Below are 21,531 nucleotides of genomic sequence, written 5' to 3' on the forward strand. Positions count from 1 at the left end.
ACACGAGTTACACACACACACACACACACAATCAATGTAATCGGTAACATTTAACCAACCAGTTAATTCATCACATTGGGGGGGTCTTGATTTATTTTGTTTGACAGGAAAAGTGCACTGATTTTCTGCTTCCTCTCTGCCGGAGAGTTAAGTTGTGCTGGAGGAGACGGAGTGAAAAACTTCTTCTGTCTCAAATCATATACATCCAGACAAGCTCTTACGCTCCTTTGATTTGCTTTGATTATTTCCCTCCTCTTTTTTGTTTTTTTTCCTCTCTGTATTAACCTGTTGTTATATTGAATATTTTTTTCAAGTTGGAAAGATTTTATATCAGTAATTATCTGATAACAAATCAGATTCTCCTGGCTTACGAGATGCATTTTTTCCATGAGGTGCGTTCTCTCTTCAGCTAAGGAAATGATTTCAGACGAGAAGTGTGTGATGAGATGAGACAGAAACCTTTTGGGCATGACTAATGCTACTGAGTCCAATTAAGCTGATGTCTTGTACCCACTGAATTAAATCACCCTGATATGATCTTGTCTGCCTGTGCATATATTTGCCTCTAACTCTGATCACCTGAAGAAATAAGAGAAGACAGAGAGCCTCACATATGCATGATTCATCGCTGTACATATCTTTATAATTGGTGAACTTTCTACTATTATTTCTACATCTGAAAATGTGCCCCGTTTGATTCTTGTTGAAACGCTCGATTCAGGATTTGATTAATATAATGGGAAAGATAGGAAGTGCAGAAAATGTGCCCTACATAAAAAATAAATGATGTGTAGTCATGACAGTTGCGGGAAACCATTAATTGGAAGGAAATTGACCAATTTAATAGTTTGTTCTCTATAATAAAAATGGCTGCTGAGAAAGCAAGTTACATCCCTCGTTCACACAACTGCCACTGAACTACTGTGTGCCCTGTAACCACTGCACCACACCTGCTGAGTGTGAATTTATGACTTAGTTAAGCTCTCTGAAGGCTGCAACAGCTTGCCAGTAAAATGATTGTTAGTCTAGAGGAACACATAAATCAAAACAGGCCTTGGTTTGTCATTATCTATTAATACTCTGCCGCTCTAGAGCTCTGGAAACAGCCAGAACTCGCACATTCTTGCCTTCTCCCAAGACTGAAGATTTCCTCTGAAAGATAGAGGTAGAAGACAGCTCTTCAAAGTTTGCTCAGCTCGTGATTGATTTACTCATCCCTCCATGGTCTGCCGCGCGCGCTGACGGCTCTGGAGGTGGAACAGTGTTGAAGGCCTTAATTGAGCCGAATGCGGAGAGCTTAAATGCTGCAGGCACAAAACCCACACAATTAGGAAGGACTAATGACGTGGGGTATCACCCATTATTTCTCCAAATACCCCATAGGGCTTACCATATTTAGTATCGCTAAGTCTTAATTAGTGATTAGGAAGAGGAAATAGAGCATTTAGCTGAAGCTGAGCATCTTCACACAAGCCAGTATTTGACAGTTTCTACATCTTTTGTTAAAGCCAAAAAGTCTGTATGTAGGTCATTATTTGAAGACGTGTTTGAACATCTTTTTTTTGTTGTTGTTGTTGCTGTAATTATTAAAAAGTTTCTCTCTTTCCAGAGCCAAGATGATATACATGTCATCCACAACAATCAACTGGGTAAGTTTTTTTTATTTTTTATTTTAATTTATGGTAGTAGCAAAAGTAAGGAAGTAATAAAAAAAAAAAAAGCAAAAAAGGAAAAAATGAATAGGTAATGGTTTATATTACAGCCGAAATTATAGTGAAAAGATTACGTACGAATGAGGTGCCAATGAAATACTTTCACCCTTAGTTCTTGTATAAATAATAATAAAATATGTCTATTCATAATTGTATTTATTTATTTATTTCAATTGCATTGATGCTGTGTGTGATGGCACCTGTGTTCAAAGTATTCACACGGTTGTATTTGTGTTATTATTTGATATTTGGATCAGTCTGCATCAATGTAATCAATATGTAATGTTGGATGACATTCAAAGGGGTGAACTAGTACTCAGTATTATACAGTTTTAATAGAACTTTTGCTAAAAGGATTGAAATACATTATCACTTGATATAATCATGAGTAGTAAATCTTTAAATGAGAAACGTTGGACACTGTGAAATTTAAATAGCAAATGCTATTAAATGAAAATGGTAGGGCTTTTGTCTGATGCCTGCATTAAAAATTTAATCTTCAGATTTCCTCAGACTTTTTCGTAAATATAGTCCCATCTCTTTATTGATTTGACAGCAACCAGGAATTTCATAAGTAGAGCAAATAAAAAGATCTCATGCATGCCTTTCATGCTTCAGGGGGCTCATACAATCCTCATCTGAGAGTGATTTTCGGGAGCCTGCAGAAGAGTTTGGAGCCAGTTTTCTGGACCTGTGCCTGTTGTTCATTCAACTGGGTCACCACAGACGCAAAAGCACACAAAAGCAACTTCATAATGCTCTCATTTGGCACCTCAGCACAGGGAGGAAACACAAACAGACAGCTATCTGAAAAATAGAGCTTCACTATCTGGCATCGCCACAGTAATTCCCTTTGTCACACCAGAAAAGCTACGCTCGCCTGCAAAAAATATTGTTTGTGGGCAGGAATTCAGAAGAGGAATAAAGAAAAGTTGGACTTTCTATTGTTTTACAATACAGTGAACATCCAAAGGTGTAACTGGCTTGTTTATTTTAAAGGAGCTGGTGACCTTTTTAGAAGGTATTGTAATCACTCAAACAGTTTCTTTAGAGGGAATACAGGGTACCAAATCTAAATAGTAGTGATGTCTCATTTAACGTTTGGACACACTGCAGATTTACATTTTACCGTATCTTTATAGCAAAGTAAAGGCAGTGTGATTCCTCAGGCCATATTGTGCTACATGTAGTGTTTTTTAAAAATGCAACAAGCTACATCTCCACGACACAGATAGCTGAAACATTGGAGAACATCACCCACAGAAAGGCCTCAAGAGAAGAACAAACCAACTACAATATAAAGAACTTCATTGCTAATTTGTGAGTGCAGAAAACGTCATATGTTCTAATCAGTCCCCATTGAATGTAACATAACTCCTATTGCACAATCAACAAATAGAGTCAGAGATATTGTTTGGGCTGTCATGGAATACTCACTAGACTAAAGTTCTTCTTCTTCTTCTCTAAATCAGTTTATATTAAAGGATATCAAAACAGCATTATATTCTGCAGCACCATAAAAACAATAAACATCAAAATAATACAGATCTTGCAATACCGTTTGCTGTCTAACCCAATCAATTCAGTCAATTAACTTTATTTCAGACTTGTAGAAAAGATAAAATGGATAAAATTGTGTTTTATATGCACAGAGCAACAGTGGAGGAGTCACAGTGATGAATAATAATACAACTTTTTCAATAAAACCAAATTTTTAAGAATAGAAGGTAGTTTCAGTTCATGTCCAGTGCTCTCACTTACTGCTCCTGGTTTAGGTTTCACATACATACATGTGCAGTATATGGAGGTAATGCATTTGGACACCAATAGCTGTTAATGTTTTGAGAAAAGTCTGAAGTTTGAACCTGATTTTTGATGTCTGCCAAGCTTAGCTTCTTATAGATCCGAGGCAATACTGTTCTTATATCTTATGTTATGTCTACGTGGTTCAGTAAAATCCTGTTGGCTATTCACCGAGACCACAGTAATGTATTATTTACTTTACTATTAGTAAGATTATATGTTTTCCTTTTACTTTTGGGTAGTTTATGTATTTCACTCTTTTTTTTTCATTTTAGTCAGCGCAGACAAATTTTGATCTAAGATATTATAGTTGGCTGCTTTTTATAACACATGAGGATTTTTATATCAAGATTTCATATTACAACTTGCTCCTAAAGGATTTTACACTGAGACACGGGAGGGAAATCACATCGTCCTACATTAGATGTCATAAAATTCCAGTTTTGAAATTGAGTTTTGTTGCTCAGAATTTGTCTTCCCCCATGAGTAAAGACAGTCAGTAATTTGTGGAACAAGAATAAAATAGAGGAAAGTAAACCAATGATTAAATCAGATTCTATTGTCCAAGTGACTGCATCTCCAGAGAATTCACATGAACATACTTGTTTCAACTGTTAGTTGTTTGTGTAGGTGAAAAGACGTCGTCTTCCTGCAGCAACTCACCTCTCACGAGATTTCAGAGCGAGAACTGTCCTTGAGTGAGAATTTTGTTGTTAAAAACAAAGGGTGTCACCCGGAGTCACTCATATGGATCCTTTCCATTATGTTGAACACCTGGTATAACAGTCCCTGAAGGAATACATTGCAGCCACTGCAGCCAGTTTGCGGCAGCTGGCTGAAACCATCTACTGCACTGATTCCAAAACGTTTTGTACCTACTTTGACATTAAAATATATTAAATAGTGCCTAGGTTTAAAAATATCAAAATTATCATGATCATGAAGCAGCTTTGGTCAATCCTGATTTGAGCTCCTTACTTAAAAAAAAAAAAAAAACGCTTGGCTGCATTATATTGTGGTCTAGTGGTGCTTCAATGGTAGAGAAATTGCTGTTCCTGCCTCTTCTACTCTACCATTTCATTTTGTCTTGGCCAGGGCCTGTGTTTCTTAGAATGATTATTGAACTTTTGAACTTTAGTAGAAATAGACCTGTGCTCTATGACTAAGGAAATAGCACTAAAATCAGATGTTGATGTTGTGGGAAAATAAATGACTAAAGGTTTGGTTCTTTATCTGTTGGAGAAAGAATAATGTTTCAGCAAACAGCAGATACAAGGTACATCAACAAAACCAGCTTTTTTTTAAAGGTGGATTTTTCTTTTTAATGCATAGTGTTTGATAGGTGAGGGTACGGAGCAACTATGTACCACAAACACTGAATAATATTGCTTGAGCGCAGAGAAAGTGTGCCACTATAACAATACTTGAGCTTAGCAAAGCAGTTGCTACTGTCCCCTCTGCAGCTGTATTATATTCATGGGAGCCAGTTTCTTCAGGCCAGGGGGGTACGTATTGTATCTTCAAGGAGGTATAATGTTCAGAAGATGTTGACTGAACTCTTCCTGCGTACCAACTAACTACTACCAACAACTACCAACTTTTCCAAATTTTCTTATCCTCTCAAGTTTCCTAGTGCCTGGCTGCATACGAACTCTGTTGTCCCTGCTATACTTTATTTATTATTCTAAACATGGCTGATGACTTTATTTTAAAAATTAAAGAACATTACGCAATAATCCTCAATGTCCCAAACAGTGTTAGCAGCTATTTTGCTGTATGGGGTATGAAATCATGCATCTTGCAATGAAATTCAGCTTTTCAGAAATAAGGTAAAAATCAAACTAATTTTCAAGAAGTGTCTAATCCACTTCCAAAATACTATAATGGATAATGAATGGGTTTCATAAGAAAAACCTGGAATCTGTTCTGTGTTAATTGCCTTAGCTTCTTGAATTATTGATGCTAAGTGAGGTTTAAGGGTTGAGTTCAGCACTCATTAGTCTTCAGCAGAGTTGTCCATGGAGTCATGAACTCTGGAGAACCTCTAATGAGTGCGATTATCATAGGTTGGAGACCCTTTTTTTTCAACCTTTACATGTTGTATCTTCTGTGTGATTGTTTTGTATGTGTGTTTTTGCGTTACTACTCGGAGAGAATTGTAATGAGCAATTTTTTTTACAGGAGAGTGACTTTAACCCTCTGATGGCTCTGATTAATTCCACTCTTGCATACCTCTCTTTCTCACACACACTGTACGTCTTTCTCTTTTTTGTAATCGTAGTGCATTGCCTATCTCTCTACTGGTTTGCTTTCTCATTTCACTCCCTTTCTGTCTGTCCCCTCTCTGCTCTTTTCTTCTCTGTTTTACTGAGAGATATTTATGACACTGACCTTTTCAGCAGTAAGCTGAAAGTTAAATACACCATGCTCTCTATTGATCTTGTGCAAAGCAATTAAAAGTCTGTATTAATATGAGAAGAAAGCTGATAGAAAATCATTTCACTTGCTGGATGACACATAGGCCTGTGCCTCACTACATGATTGCCTATAGGGAAGGTAAATTATTTTTATATGGCTAAATCAAATTCCCAACAGCCTAAAATGTTGGCTATATTGAATTTGGGCTTCTATATTGAATATCACAGGCTGTCTGTGGATTGGCTATTAAATCCAGGTGCTGTCTGGTGTGACGGTCATGGTTAGTTTGGTCTGGAAACTGCAACCCAATTCTCTTCGGTGTAGTATGTCTCTCAGATGCACCGTTGTGGATGTGAGGAAGAGAGAGATGGAGGGGAATTTTTAGGAGAAGGATGATTCTGGCCATCTTGTCTCGAGGAGTCCAATGATGTGAGTCATTGGAGTGTAGCAAGTTTTACACCAGCACAATCAGCTGCTAGATGGGGAGCCATGCCTGTCGACTATGGAAATTAGCTATTGACATCCTCTGTCATCTCTGAATGTGTGCTGGCGATGAAGAGCTCTGGATCTGTCATGGCAGTTTCATTGTTCCCACAACAGCCTAACTTGCAGAATTTTATCCCTCTAGACTTTTGCAGACGTTTGTCATTGAAATTGCACTATTGATCTGCTTTTGATCTTTATGCTCCTCCTTTTTCTATCAGAATATTGAACTAGATTTAAAATCCTACTCTCCCAAACTTATCTGTGCATTCATTTGTGCACCGTCAGCTGCCTTGCCGTGGACGTGTGTTTATTTAACTGTGGGGATGGGGATACTTAAGGCAGAAATGAAACATTCCTGAGGCAGCTCTGTTGACTACACACACCTGCTCTGTGACACTGATGGAGATGACAGAGCTGCAGGAGTGCCTAGAGGTCAGTGTGCTCTCAGTTCCTCTGCCACTTGGCAACGTCTGCCATCCTGCTATAAGGAAGTGTCACTATTGATTTGTGTCAATGAGGTGACAACACTGCAGGGTCAGGCCACTACAAGAGCACACAATCTACATTCAAGTGCAGATATCTACTACACCCTTCTGTATGTGTGCAAACAACTAGAAACAAACATTTTAGTTCATCCTTGTTTCTTTAATCAGTCTGATCCTCTGCCTTCTTACTGTATATGCAGAGAAGGCGAGGAAGTGAGTACACACAACACTCAAAGCCTTTACACACAGTTTGCCATAGAGCAGATGGTGATGGCCTTTAAACAGAGGCCCCATGCATTGAGAAAAGCATCAGATCAGAGAGAGAAGGAGGCACTATTCTCCTGTGTCTCATTTCATCCAATATTTTTCAAGGCTGATACAGTGCTTTTTTTTATGGAGTGGCCTCTGTGGAATACTGAATGAGAGAAGGGAGATAAACGAACGCTAGACTTATGCTTTCTAGTTCCATCAGCCTAGCAAAATAAAATCATCTATTCCGAGGTGACCGGGGCTTTTGCTTCATCTCCCCTGGAACCTTCATTCTCTTTCATTCGAGGCATATTATTATCAGAAAAGAGGCATCCTTGGATAATTTCAATTTACCACAGAAAAAAAACCGCTTTGTGGTGTGTTTGGCACCAGGGTGCTGCTTCACATCTTTTTCCTATTAAATAGATGAATTCATTGCGAGGGACAGCAGTGTTTGATCTAAAGCTAAAATGCTAACATGCTCACAATGACAATGCTAACATGCTTTCATTGATCGGTAAAATATTTACCATTTTCAAAATTTTAGTATAGTGTGTTAGCCTGTCAACATTTGCTTATTAGCACTAAACAGGCTGAGATGTTAGAATGTCTGTAGTTTTATCCAAGACTGTCCGGTTGCCCTTGGTTTTAACCTTCCTTGGATAACTATGACCAGGATGACTGAGAACCTTCACAAACGTCTGTAGTTATGCAAGTATTTAGCCATAAACCAAAGTATTGCAAATAAAAATGTGTCAGTGTACCACTTGTTCTTACAATTCATCCTGAGGGAGACATTAATGTCTGTGCCAAATCTGTTAGCTGTCTACTGAATAGCTGTTGAAACATTTCACTAAAAACCACAAATGTGGATCCGATGATGGCCTTGAAGAATAAGTGTGGAGATCACCACTGCAGGATTCATCATCCGAGGACCATGGGGGCCAGAGCGATGCCACTATAATGATAATTTATTTAAATAATGACTAGATAAAGTGTAAAAAACATAAATTTAATTTGAGGTTTTAAAAAATCAGGAAGAAAACCAATGGTGCACATCTTCAAAACACATCTAAAACTTGGCCTCTCCAAAAACTTTGCAGAACGATATAATAAAGGAGCAAACACAGAAAAATATGTTGACAAGTAGTGTTCTGCCTTTCCATCGGAAACCACCTTAACACCCTCTTGTAATGCCAGAGCAAGGTACACACAAAATGTTACGCATTTTTGTCTTATGTATAGTCTCCTTAGCCTAGAGGTATCCTTGGATAATCTCTTTTATCCATTAAAAAGTTTTGTCCTTTGGTATACCAACCTACCAGCACCCGAGCAACCACATCAAACACCTAAGCCTAGCCATCTCCAAACACCCTAACACCCTCATTTAATGCCTTAGCAATGCAAGAGCAAGGTACAAAAAAAAGTTACGCATGTTTTCTTATTCATAAGCATTGGCATTCTTGCCAAGATAGGCATTGTTTTAAATCAGATCTGTTTTAATATAGCCATATTAAATACAGGTAGATGTATTGATTGCACATTTGTAATTTGACATGTGCACACATGAGTGTCAAGGGAGTGCACAAAGGTGATTTCAACCTGAATGTGGAAGGACACAGGAATGATGGAGGTGAAGGAACAGATTTTTCCTTTTCCCCTTTTCTCCCCATTGTTTGATGATTAATCGAAACCCATTAGTGTGGAGCCGAGGCCAGTGAATTCAGTCTTAATTAGTTTCTTTTTTTACCCCTCATTCTCCATTGCTTTGACATGGGGTACGGATTATCTACAAAATGAAGGATTGGCAAACTGCTTATCTGATTTTGCTGTTAGTCTCTTGCAGCTGGTATTATTGCTGTACTGTGCAGTATCAGGAGGCTGGTACCTCACCTGGGGCTTTAAAATGCACTGCTTTATGTGAAACCAGATGCCCACACACGCACATACACACAGTCATTCATTTAGCAAACTCAGCAGAAGGACATTTAGAGGTGGTGTAGTGGTATTCAGTCTCTAAGCTCAGCTCTCAGTGGAGGTTAGATCTGTTGGGAGATGGACATGCTGAGATTTAGCAAGTAAATCCCCCCCTCACCAGGCCTCCAGGATCAATGGGTTCTTTGTTATGAGCGTAGCAAAGAAGCGACACACCCACCACACACACGACACAACACTTAATTAAAAAGATCTGACAGAGATACTGTACTCTGACATAGTGTCTACCCCTGACCCCACTACAAATATCTGAACCCAGGGTGGAAATAGGTTAAAGTAGTGTAATTGAGGAGGAGGCAATCCATCTAATCCTGCCATTGTCAGCACTCGCCCTTCCCCTCTTCCCCTTTCCTTATATTGCTTTTGCACTATTCCAATGGGAAGATTATAGACCTGTCAGCAGTGGCTGGTCCTTATTTATATTTTGAAAGACTAAAATATGCTTAGTCAGCAAATTTTGAAAAGCTTCATGGGGAATACTCTACTTCATAATTTATGACATGGTATACCCTTTATGACTATATTCTGTACAAATACTTAAGTAGCTAATTAAAAAGTCCCAAGCAAATTAGAATTATTTGGCACAAAGCCTGTTATGTTTGTATGAGCTTAAATTAAGAGGAAAGTATAGACAAAAAACTCTGCCCATCTCATTACTGGGAAGTGTCTGAGCTTCCTGTCATAGCAGGATTCTCTGACATCGCTTCTGCTTTTTTTCTTACTTCACACCTGGATATTGGCACCCACCTCTCGGCTCTAAATCCATGAAAAGCCTTTTTGTTGTCACAGTCATTCCAGCCAGGTGCTGCAGACTTCATTTTGATGTGAGGGACAGCTTACAGGATTTAGTAGTTGTCACATGTAATTGTACAGAGCCAAAGATAAAATGACAGACTTTTTTTATTCCCTTCCCCCTGGTCCTTTGGTCTAGTTTTGAATGTACTGGTCGTGAGAGCCACTGGGTTTTTGTGGACTTGTTTGTGCGGCCAATGTCACTCTTCACTGAGCTGTGCCACTACTACTGCCATGTAAATGGATTTCACATGAAGAGGAACTGTGGCAAGCTAGGTCAATGACAAAGATGGTATCTAAACATGGTGCATAAGCATTAAAGCAGCCTGGATTAGGAGTTTTTAAACTGACATTGTTGAACTAGTAGCTCCCTGTTAACCTTGCCCTTGATATGACAGTAACAATAGTGAGTTTTTCTGACAATACAGTTGTGTCGTTCAGCCAGAAGTGGACAGCTGGGCTTTGTCAACCTTTTGGGTGTTGGGTTACCTCAGAGAAAGACTCTTCTGACTGCTAATCTTTTATTAAGTAACACAGTCTTGGCTGTGACATTTACATTCTCTCTTCCCAAGCCAATTAAGCTCTTGATATGCTGGGTTATTATCACCAGGCCAATAATGGAGATTAGCAAAAGTCACCTCAGTTATTCTGACTGTGTCTTGCTCTCAGAAGGTCATCGATTGCCATGATCCTTTTTCACAGTATGTGAGCAGTCTCACATCTCTGTCCTTTGTGTTCCACCAGACCTGCGGGAGATAGTATTCGTCCTCCAGAGTCAAAGCAACTCATTCCATGTGGGGCAGGCAGAAAGACGGAGAGCAGATTTACTGAAGCAGGCACACAGTCTCACAGAGGTAAGATTCAAGGCTCACCTTTCACTCCTGCACACTTTTTGGTATATGAGGAGTACATACCTTTTAGGAGAAATCTGTGTAGGTCAAAATCCTCACTAGGAGTAAAAGTCGCACCTGGATGAGTTGTTGTAAACTGTGTATGTTGCCACATGGTGTCAGCACAGATTTTTTAATTATTCAAAAACTTTGCATCTTTTTAAATGGAAATCCATTTGGTACACATAATATGATTTCATTACATAGAAATAAAGCTTTGCCATTTGTTACAGTATGACTCAATTCTTAAAAATTTTAAATATTGAGTGATAGTATGAATAATTATTCATGGCACCCTCCAGATTAAACCTCTAAAGTACATTAAAGTCAGAGTTATGAAAGTGTAGTTTGAAATATGCAACATTCTCAGCTCCTTGTGACAGCAAATCATGTGCTTACTTATAATTTTATGTATTTAGGAAATCCAGACATTTGTGTAGCTTTGATGTTCAGCGATATATCACTCTTCTCAACAAGTCAACCTTTCATTTCAGGCCTCTTATTGGTACATTTTTAATAAGAAGTGACGATCATCCAAAGGCATATGTTCATCTTAATAAATATTTTAATTCCTGACTATAATTCCATTATTCCAAAAAAAGATTGAGGAAAGAAAAAAAGATATTTTCTCCTGGGATTTAATTCAATTAGTAACATTAGTGTAAGCACTTCAGCACCTTGTCATAGGAAGCAGATCTCATTTACAGGTCAAAATGTCTTTTGCTTCTGTTCATTAAAGCCAGATAAAATGCAGCATCACTAATGACAATATTACAGTAAGTTAGATGAAGAAACTGCTCTCCGTGTTGAGACCAATTAGGATCTCCTACTTGGGTTTATATTTCTGTGGTCTTGAATTTCTCGTTGTTGTCTCAGTCTCTCTCTGCCACTGCTGGATGTCACATACCTACCATCGACATTATTGACTGTCTGTACCAAACTGAGAGGAAAAAATATATATAAATAATCACAGTGAGTCATTATCTCTCTCTTCAGTGTGCAAACCATTTAAATACCATGCTCTTGGAAATGTACTGGACATGATGTCTTTTTTAGTCTTGTGTTTGTGTACAACAACCCTGAAATCCTGCACTCCACCTTTAAACAATACAAAATCCAAAATAAGAATTGTGTAAAGAAAAGCTCACTTCCTTATTTTATTGTTACTGATATTAGATCAAATCAAATCAAATTTAGTCCACAACAAAAAACATTGTTTCATGTTTCCTGTAATGAAATGTGATGTGCATGTTTGCCAGTCGATACGATTTGTCATGAAAAGATTTAGTTACACTAATGGTCATCACCTTTTAGCAGACAGACTTTATGAATACCACATCATGTTATGTTTGCATTTATGATCACTCATTTTCAAATTGCCATTTTACAATAGATTTTTCATTACAATATCCAATTTATTTTTTGAGTTTCCTTTTTCTTTTTAATAATGGCCTGCTTATTCTACGTAGTATAATATAGCCATATCCATTCAAGTAAGAGCAGTAATTTATGAAATATCATGTCATGCTGTGTTAAACAGCCATGGAGCCATACCAAAAACTGAATGGCTTGTTTCTTAGACCATGGCCCGGCTGTACACAAAATGTCATAGATATCTGTTTTTGAGATAAAAAGCAAACAGGATTGTTTTTTCTCTGCCCCCAAGCCCTCCTCCCGGTTCTCTTACAGGTTTCGTTGCTTTCTGCAATTGGTGTTTCCCTCTGCTATTTCCTGTTGTCCCCACCCCCCATCACCCTTCTCTTGCAAGTGTTGTCCTTTCTCTGAGCTGTCTGTTTGTGCTGTGTTTGTGCCACCCATCCCCATGTCTGCCCCCCTGTCCGGCCCGGTGACAAATCATTACATAATTAAATAAATTATAAAACAGACAAAGGAGTATATTAATACTCTCGTGTTATAGTAAAATCGGTCTGGCACAATATGGTATCCAGCTCATCATACTCTATACCAGGCTGCTGGGCAGGACAGGTTAAAAAAAAATAAAATAAAAACTTTAAAATTAAGATTATTAATAACCAGCTGTTGTGAAAACACTCTCGGAATTATAGAGCTACCGTTGGTGCTGGATTTCACACAATAAAAATGCAAACAATAAAACTAAAGCAAAAAAGCTGTGGTTTCTTCAACAACATTAGAGTTTAAATATAAAATTCACACTCTCCACTTTATCACCTTCTTAAGCCAAACAAGAATTACAACCAGCCATCCACTACTTTACTCCCACCTTCGAGGCACAACACACACAATCTTATAATTCTGCTACTTAACAGTCTTAAAGGGTGTTCCTGTGGTACTGAAGAAAAAAGATCAAAGCCAAATAATACTAGAGTTTTGCTTAGTTTGTAGCTTTTAAACATGTTTGATGTACAGCATGTTGCGGTACACTGCCATGGAAAGTAAGCTCTTGAACTGGTGTCTTGAAATCAGTTTTGAGAGATACAGAAAGACAGTGGAGACATTAGAGAACTGATATTACCTTTGATTTCTAGTCCTACTGAAGATTCAGGTTTTGGTTAAATTGTTGTCACAGTCAAATCTGAACTTTCTTTTCTGTGGGTCAGGAAAAAAAAGGGGGGGGGGATACCAGTCATAATCATATGGTAATATGATTCTGGTCATAATCGTAAGACAAAAAAAATCGATTTAAAGCTCCTTAAATGTCTTACAGTCACTTAATATGTGGAATTTCAGGCCAACATCAGTGATAAGTTGAAGATTTATGACCTGATCTTGCACATCCGAGACGGGAAATGCATGTACTATCAGTATCTCTGTCTCTGAGCCTTTTTCAGCCTTGGCAGATATTTCATCTGGCTCTGGAAGGTTTTGTGATATCCACAGATTTACACAGACAGGAACTTGTGTATTCTATGCGGCGGCTCATAGCCCATGTTCCTGCAGTCTGACATTCTGCCTTTTGGGAGGAATTCACATTACATTTGTACAGTATTTTTGTCATTTAGCTGATGCTCAAATCCACAGAGACACAGTACAACAGAATGAGATTAAACTCAGAAACCTTTAGCAGCATTAGTGAAATATACTGTTTTCAAAATGCTTTCTCATGCATCACTTGTATAATCTTAACAATTTATACAAGAATCCACTGTAATGAAAATATTTTAATAGAGAATTGGCCCTCATTGGCTTAACCATCAAAAAATATTTTTTCTCTGCCGCTCATCACTGAAGAGCTTTTGACAGGTGACCGCTCTATCTCCAGCTTCCCCTCCAGCCCCCCTTGGTTAAAAGCATTGCTTCCTGTCCCTCCATTACATCCAGGTCTCTGTGACCTCCATCTCATATCAAGTCACCAAGCAATCAGCGTCCTATTCGTGGCAAGCATGTCCACATGAGGACCAGCTCTTATCTTCTGATTAGAAGTCTGCCGCTTGCACACAATTGCCATAAAAGAATCAGCCTTGAACGCCTCCTTTATCACAGGAATGTCAATAGCTCTTTGAAGCAAAAGCTCTGTTTTTGAGATTGCATTATTATCTGAGGACTACACTTTCTCCATTTAACTTTTCTCCAAGTTATTCTTTTTATAGAACAGGCAATGGTGTGAATGTCAAGTAGAGAGCAGTTTAATAAAACACAGTAGGTGTCATTATGACATTAGCTTTGAGGTAAAGCTTATATTAGATGAGAGCTAACAAACCTCACTGACTAATGGGGTTTAATAAGTGTAAACCATGTCAGACTGATTGCCTAAATCAAACAGGCTGCCGTTTGATAGAATGGCTCAGAGGAGGCTGTTCCCCCTGACTTCTTGCATGATGAGTGGACCATGAAGTAATGAACCACAGGGTCTTACGCTCTGCTGCTCTGCCTGAAACATAAGCTCTCTCAGACAATCCTCACCTTCAACTCTACAACATTTTGCTGAAACAGATTTCTCTAATTTGGAAGTGATTGTGTACTGTGTCCATGTCCTGCAACATCCTGTGCTTGTTTCTGGTGATATTTTTGTCTTTAACAGTTAACTTCCTAGTGTAAGGACAAGTAAGAGCAGCAATCCTGAAGGCAATATGGGTTTCAAGCATCATACCAATGTGTTTTATCTTCTTAAATGATAAGACTGGTATTATTTTGTGTTTTTAGTGTTATCAACCAGTCACATGAAAAGATTAAAACAAACTAAACCTAAGTAAAGGCACAAAATAAGCCTGATCATTGCCTGACTCGTCAGATGTTGGGAATGAAAATTAGGCAAATTTGTGATATTGGATTATGTAAATAAAATTGACTTAAAATTAGCAACAGGTGCAACAAATGCTCATTTCATCTTGTGTTAGTGTTTCATAGTGGAAGAAATCTGACGCAAGAATTGGGATGCCTCATGTCATCCCCATAAAACCAAAAAAAGCATTTTGCTTTATAATCAACTTTTACAATGTGTTGTGTGACGTTGGCAAAGCAAAAAAGGAATGATATTTTATTTAATTTCGCCAAACCTGTTAACATTTTATGAATACCATCTTTTCGGGAGCATTATGCTAAATTAATCACACCTCTGAGCGCAACATCAGTCACTACACATGTATGCTGCGCTGACTGGAAAGACAAGGAGAACTCACTTTCACTGATAATGGATAATGAATGACTCCAGTTTCACTTTCATTCAGAAAAGTCTGCAGACGTGTAAAAAGTCCTTCTTGTTGCTGACAGGTGGAACAGTGGAATAGTTGATCAACTGTATGTGCACAAGACAGGGTCCAACGTGTGGTCTGTCATGTCCTTCAAGTAATGACAAGAATTTATGATCATGTATCTGACACAGTGACCGTTTCAAAAGACAAAATTATTATGTAGTCCGACTGTCTGTGGCATTATGAAGATGTAAATCTTAAAAAATGGTTACAATAAACAAAAACTGTTATCAGAACATTTAGTGGGGATTCTTTTCCCCCGCAGATTAATACAAATTTGCTTCTGTAGTGAGTATTTAAGGAAACAGGACAGAGTACAGGGAATCAAAATAAGTTACAGTGCCGATGTTCATCATAATTAAGGAACATGTCAGTGCAACAGCGATCTGTTTTTGGATTTCAATCTGTGGCAGACTTTGGCAACACTGGCAATGCTTCACCGTATCTCTGGCTTGTGTTGTGTTTCTTTCAGACACCACCTGTGGTTTTGCTTCTTCACAGTTTATCAGATAATGAGGGGGATTGGAGTATCCTTCCTCTACTTCCATAGTAAGTATCCCTGAACTCTCAGAATTGATTAAGCATGTGATTAACCAAAGATTTAAGGGTTCAATATGCAGACAAAAGATCAGAAACATTGTGTCTTTTTATAGCTGAGATTTTGGGGGTTATGTTTTGGTTTTGAGGACATTTTGTTTGCCACGTTTTGAGGCTACAGATTGCTTAGAAGCTATTACTAACACAATAACTGTGATTGATTGCTTCACATTATGATAACAGCCTTCCTTAGGTGTCTATAACTGTGACGATAAGCCTATTACTGCAGTTATCCTGTGGTCTGAACAGCATGATAATGACATTAGCTACAGTCATCTACATGCTTGGGCCATCTCAAAAGTCCAATGTGTTCAATAATTGTTTTGCAAACTTCTGAATCTGTTTTTTTTTTTCTTTCACTATAAACATATAGGACCTAAATCACCAAAAGCACCCCAAATCATTACAGAGCCACCCTCCCTGAAAGAAGTCTGTGTGCTTGTGATATTTTTTGTCTCTCTGCCCTCCAGGAAAATTCTGTGGCAGCCTTGATCTGACTGGGTCAGGAGCCTCAGTTAGATAGTTCCCCAGCCTGGACTGAAATGAAAAAAATATTTTTTTCCCTAGAGTTTGTCTGTGCATGACAATGTTCCATTTATTCTTATTTTATTGTTTAACTGTAGTTTTAATGATATTTAATATGTGTGTTTGTGTGTGTCCTCAGCTTATCACACTCCTTTGGAAAAAACTCATCCTGGATTGTATTTTTTGAAGAGGAAACAAATGTGAAGATGACTAAGCTTGTGCAGGTCCTCGCAAAATTTGACAAGAATAAAGTAAGTACACAATATTCCCTCTGAACTCCCACCTTTCTCTGTCTGTCTGTCTGTCACTCTTTGTCAAATTCATCAGCGAGACCAAATTTTCCTGTTTGGAGCTCCAGCTTAATTGGTCATCGCTTCAATTAAGAGCTACAGTATCAAGTTGTCTTAGCTCCTCAGCAGCTATGCTGAGCTCTGCCAGCTCATGATGTAACCTGTCAGACATGTCACACCAGTTTTAGCAGTAAGACCTATCTCTCCAGTCAAGAAATAATTTTTTTCTGTATAGGGTTAGTTGGGTAGGTCAAATATAAATATTGGATAAATGCTGCAGTCAGAAAATCATAATTGGTCATAGCTCATGTCATAGCTTTCTCCATCAATAATTTGCAGATGTGTGAGTTCTTAAAATAATCCATAGAGCAAATTTGAGCTCGCTTTCAAATAAAATAAAAAAATTTTTTGTTAATTATAGTTAATGCTAATAAGAATGCTTGTTTGATTTGGTCCATCAGAAAAACACTGCACAACAATTAATGAAAACTGCATGATATTTCAATTGCAAATCAGAGATAGAATTCATTATTGTGTGACTATCATACGGTACATCACCCTATGATTTGATTCATTACAACACGCCCTAAAGCTAAGATTTCTTTCTCAGGTGGTCCGCCTCATATTGTGATAAGGAAGACAAAGAAATTTCATTTCAGAATATTTTTAGGAGTGAAGGCTCCTGACAGAAAGTAGCTGCCACTTTCAAATTAACTTTCACCAATTAGACACTGAGACACTAAAGCATGGCAGTAATTTGCTTGTGATTTATTTGATATAATTTGATTTCTCAGGCATATAAGACTCTTTAAAGGGCAGAATGAATAGTGTTTCTGTCATACCCTGGATTAAACAGTAGTAAACAAACCATACATTAATACTTCATACAAATATGTACACTCTGTTATGAAGGTAGGATTTATAGCAGGACTGTTGTATTTGGCTGTTTTGCTGATGCATCTAATCTGGCGACCAGGTCAGTGTTTTGAATTAAAATATTATTTTAGCAGAATGACTATTCAATGCTCAAGTAACCCCATTTCATATACATTTAAAGTAACGTTAAATGGCGACATTTTGGGAAATTAGCTTATTTGCTTTCTTGCCAAGAGTTAGATAAGAAGATCAAAACTACTCTAATATCTGTGCATTGATTATGAAGCTATACGACCAGCAGCCGGTTAGCTTAGCTTAGCACAAAGACTGAACACAGGGGGAAACGGCTAGACTGGCCCCAAAAGACTCCATAATACAAAACAAAACAATGAATAGTTATTTTATGGGTAGCACTTTATAATAACTACACACTATAAAGCATTAGTTAAGTATTAGTAAATAAGGAATTCATCATTTATAAAGCATTGTTCATACTGTAATATATATTTCTTATTAAAGATTTTAAGGCAGCATAACACTGCCACCACCTTTGTTTACCCGGTCTGGTCCGGCACCAGAGGCAGAGAACAGAACCACAGACAGGAATGTAGTACAAAATATGATCTTTATTAGAAATACAAATTCATCTAAAAAGTGACACCGCACGCAGAGAGCCCTCACAAAGGTCAACCCTTAATGGTCACTGGGGCTGCCCTACCACCCACAGCACTGCAAGGGAACTTTGCACACACTCTAAGAGAACCAAAACAAAACGCACAGCAACCTGTACACTGCAAACTACTGAAACACCATATAACAATGCACCAAATTCAATAAGGACCACTCCAAACCACAAGCTGGTCAGAACCACTTTTACCAATAGGGGGAGGCAGAGGTTCCCCTTTGTCACCAGCGAGGGGTTGCCTGTTGTGACAAGGGACACCTCTAACGGGTGTCAATTTACTGATACCTATTTATGATAACTCCTTAAGACTAAGACACAAAACTACTGACAAGACATAACATCATAAATGTGTGAGCTTAAAACTTATCTGCCCCGGCTATGACGACAAGACCCCCCCCGGGGAGCAGACATGGAATCTCCCATAGATCAGGAAGCGCCCGCAGATGCACTCAATTCAGGTTCAGTGGACTTCCCGCTTGGATTGGCGTGTCGGCGTGGAAGGGTGGGTGGTCTCGTGCAGCTCACGTCCATAAAGCACAGGTACTTAATAAATCCCAATCCCTCTACCTAAAGGCGGCGCGTGCCCCCCCTCCTAACACAGGAACAGACCTGCTATCTAACTCCGAGAAAGAATATAATCTCAGCATAACTGGTATATCTACTAGTGGCAAAGATTTACGCATTATGCTGAGATTGTTTATATTCTTTCTCGTGAAAGTATCAAAAAACAGGCTATGTAATAATTTTATGAACCATTAACAAATCATATATAAATGGTTTGTCATTAAAATAATACTTCATTTATAAATAGTGAACCGATCATATAAAAAGTATGAAAATACAGTTATTACAAATTATAGATGAGCTTATTAATTGAGAATACAACATGTATAACTATGTTTATAAATGACTTACTAATGTGAATTAACGTAAGAACAATGGTTTATAAATGATGAATTAAAAATGTGCTAATACTTAACAACTGCTTCATAGTGTGTAGATAATAAAGAATAAAACATTTATAACTGTGTTTATGAATGATTTTCTAATGTGTATTAATGTATGAACAATGCTTTATAAATGATGAATTCTGTATTTACTAATGTTTAACTAATGCATCTAATCTACGGATTAAACAAATACTTTATAATGTGTTTATTATTGAGCTTTTGAGGTGCTGGTGCTAAGCTAAGCTAACTGGCCTTATATTTACGGTACTGATATGAGAGAAGTATCCTTCTTGTTATCTAACTCTTGAATAAGCATATTTCACAAAATTGAACTATAACTTTAAACTTCCTGCCCTTAACTGGATTTCCTCTAAATATAAGACTATTTTTACAGATATGTCAAGAATTTTTGATGAGAGACTTTGTGGCCACAATATCTGGTATCTTTGAACTTTGTTCTATCAAGAAATCCAATTATTTTCCCAGGCAGTTACAAACTTAGTCACCAGAAGTAATTTTGAAAGATTTTGTGGCAAGTGCAGTGTGAAAACTCCCAAATTAGCCCAGATGCTCAAATGTATCCTTTTTATGAAATTTCACAGTAATATGTTAATGGTAAAAAAAAAAAACATCTTAAGTGTAATATCTGAACTAAAAAGAAGTAACCTGCTCTCATGCTGACATCTTGTCATGCACTTCTCATTTTTCAGGAGTGGTTTCTTGGTAAGCCCCTCCATGACGAAGAGTCAACCATCATCCATCACTACGCCTTTGCAGAGAATCCCTCCATCTTTAAATATCCAGACTTTACTGCTGGTTGGGCCTTAAGCATCCCCCTTGTTGTTCGGTGAGTATGATTAAAATGTAGTTGTTCAGTATATCACTACAGTATTCCCTAATTTTAAGAGGTTATATATTGTATATACTGCCTATTTCAGTTAAATGTGATTTTGTTATTTTAGGCTTGCAAACAAAGTGAGAGATGAGCCACTTAAATCTGACTTCACCATTGACTTGAAACATGAGGTAAGATAACATGCAAGTCACACAGTTACCTTTAGACCTGTTTTGTTTGGAAAGTGATACTGTTGCTCCTGGTTTTTAACAGTTGTCTTGTTTGTCACAGTCAAGCCAACGCCAACCTGCTATAATTTATTTGCACAAAAAGAGCGAGGCATGAAATCCATCTAACCTTGAAGTGAAATCTCATTACTTTGGAAAATTGTCATGGTGCTGCATTGAGGTTCTTATTTTTATCACTGAAATCCAGTCGGGGATCCATCTAGGGTTTTTTGTTGAGTAAACACGGCATTGGACTTACCAGGCTCCATCTGGAAAGGGTGCTTCAGTTAGAGATGGCAAGAGTTCAGTGCTAGATAATCAATTATAATACTGTATGGGCTTTATATGTATAAAAAACAACAAAACAAATGTGATTTTTTTTTCCTGCTGAGCTTTCAAATGGAATTAAGGAATTTTAAATAGTTTGATGAATGGGTCTTTCACAAACAAGCACATACAACCTCATGCATGTGAAAATAATGATCACTTATGTACAAAAATACATACAGACATTGCATGAATCCTCAACGTCAATCCAGTTCACAGTAAGTAGATTAGCTCGAGGCCGCAAGTCAGCAAAATATCACAGTTTACGGTTTCTGTAGTTCTTGAGCCTTTGAGGCAGCTGACAGTATTTAGACAGCACTGATTGTGCTGTACTGATTATGTATTATTTTACTGTAATGTCTGGATCTTCCCCTGAAGAATAGTTAAACTAGGTCCTGCTCTTCTTCAGTAAGTGGTACTGTAATACTCACAAGCTCTCAATTTCTCCTTCTACATCACCCCGGTATCTCTTTCGTTATTATGGAGTTTTGTTTGGAGAGCAAAATTGTCATAAAAGTCCTGATCGCAGCAGCTCTGCTTCGATTCTAGCGCACGGACCTCGCTGCTTTTCATCCCCAAAATTTCCTGTCTCTCTCGTCAGCTGTTCTATCATATAAAGGGAAAAAGCCCCAAAATAAATACAAATACTATAAAAAAGACAGAAAACAATAGATAAGCGGAATCACTATCTATCTATTGTTTTTTGCATATTGTCTTTA

General features: G+C 37.8%; 1 protein-coding gene across 2 annotated transcripts in view; it reads left to right on the forward strand.

Moving 5' to 3' along the window:
- Window positions 1-21,531, forward strand: part of b3glcta (beta 3-glucosyltransferase a) — a 70,897-nt gene that overhangs the window by 17,036 nt on the left and 32,330 nt on the right. For both annotated transcript variants that reach the window (XM_038693441.1, XM_038693440.1), the window contains exons 3-8: window positions 1,610-1,649; window positions 10,685-10,794; window positions 15,973-16,049; window positions 16,762-16,873; window positions 20,134-20,270; window positions 20,386-20,449. In XM_038693441.1, the coding sequence (XP_038549369.1) occupies window positions 1,610-1,649; window positions 10,685-10,794; window positions 15,973-16,049; window positions 16,762-16,873; window positions 20,134-20,270; window positions 20,386-20,449 (540 nt within the window). The remainder of the gene's footprint in view (window positions 1-1,609; window positions 1,650-10,684; window positions 10,795-15,972; window positions 16,050-16,761; window positions 16,874-20,133; window positions 20,271-20,385; window positions 20,450-21,531) is intronic.

The sequence above is a fragment of the Micropterus salmoides genome, unplaced genomic scaffold (assembly GCF_014851395.1).
Source record: "Micropterus salmoides isolate LMB-PRFRI ecotype aquatic unplaced genomic scaffold, ASM1485139v1 Ms_hic_scaffold_3, whole genome shotgun sequence".
NCBI lineage: Eukaryota > Metazoa > Chordata > Actinopteri > Centrarchiformes > Centrarchidae > Micropterus > Micropterus salmoides.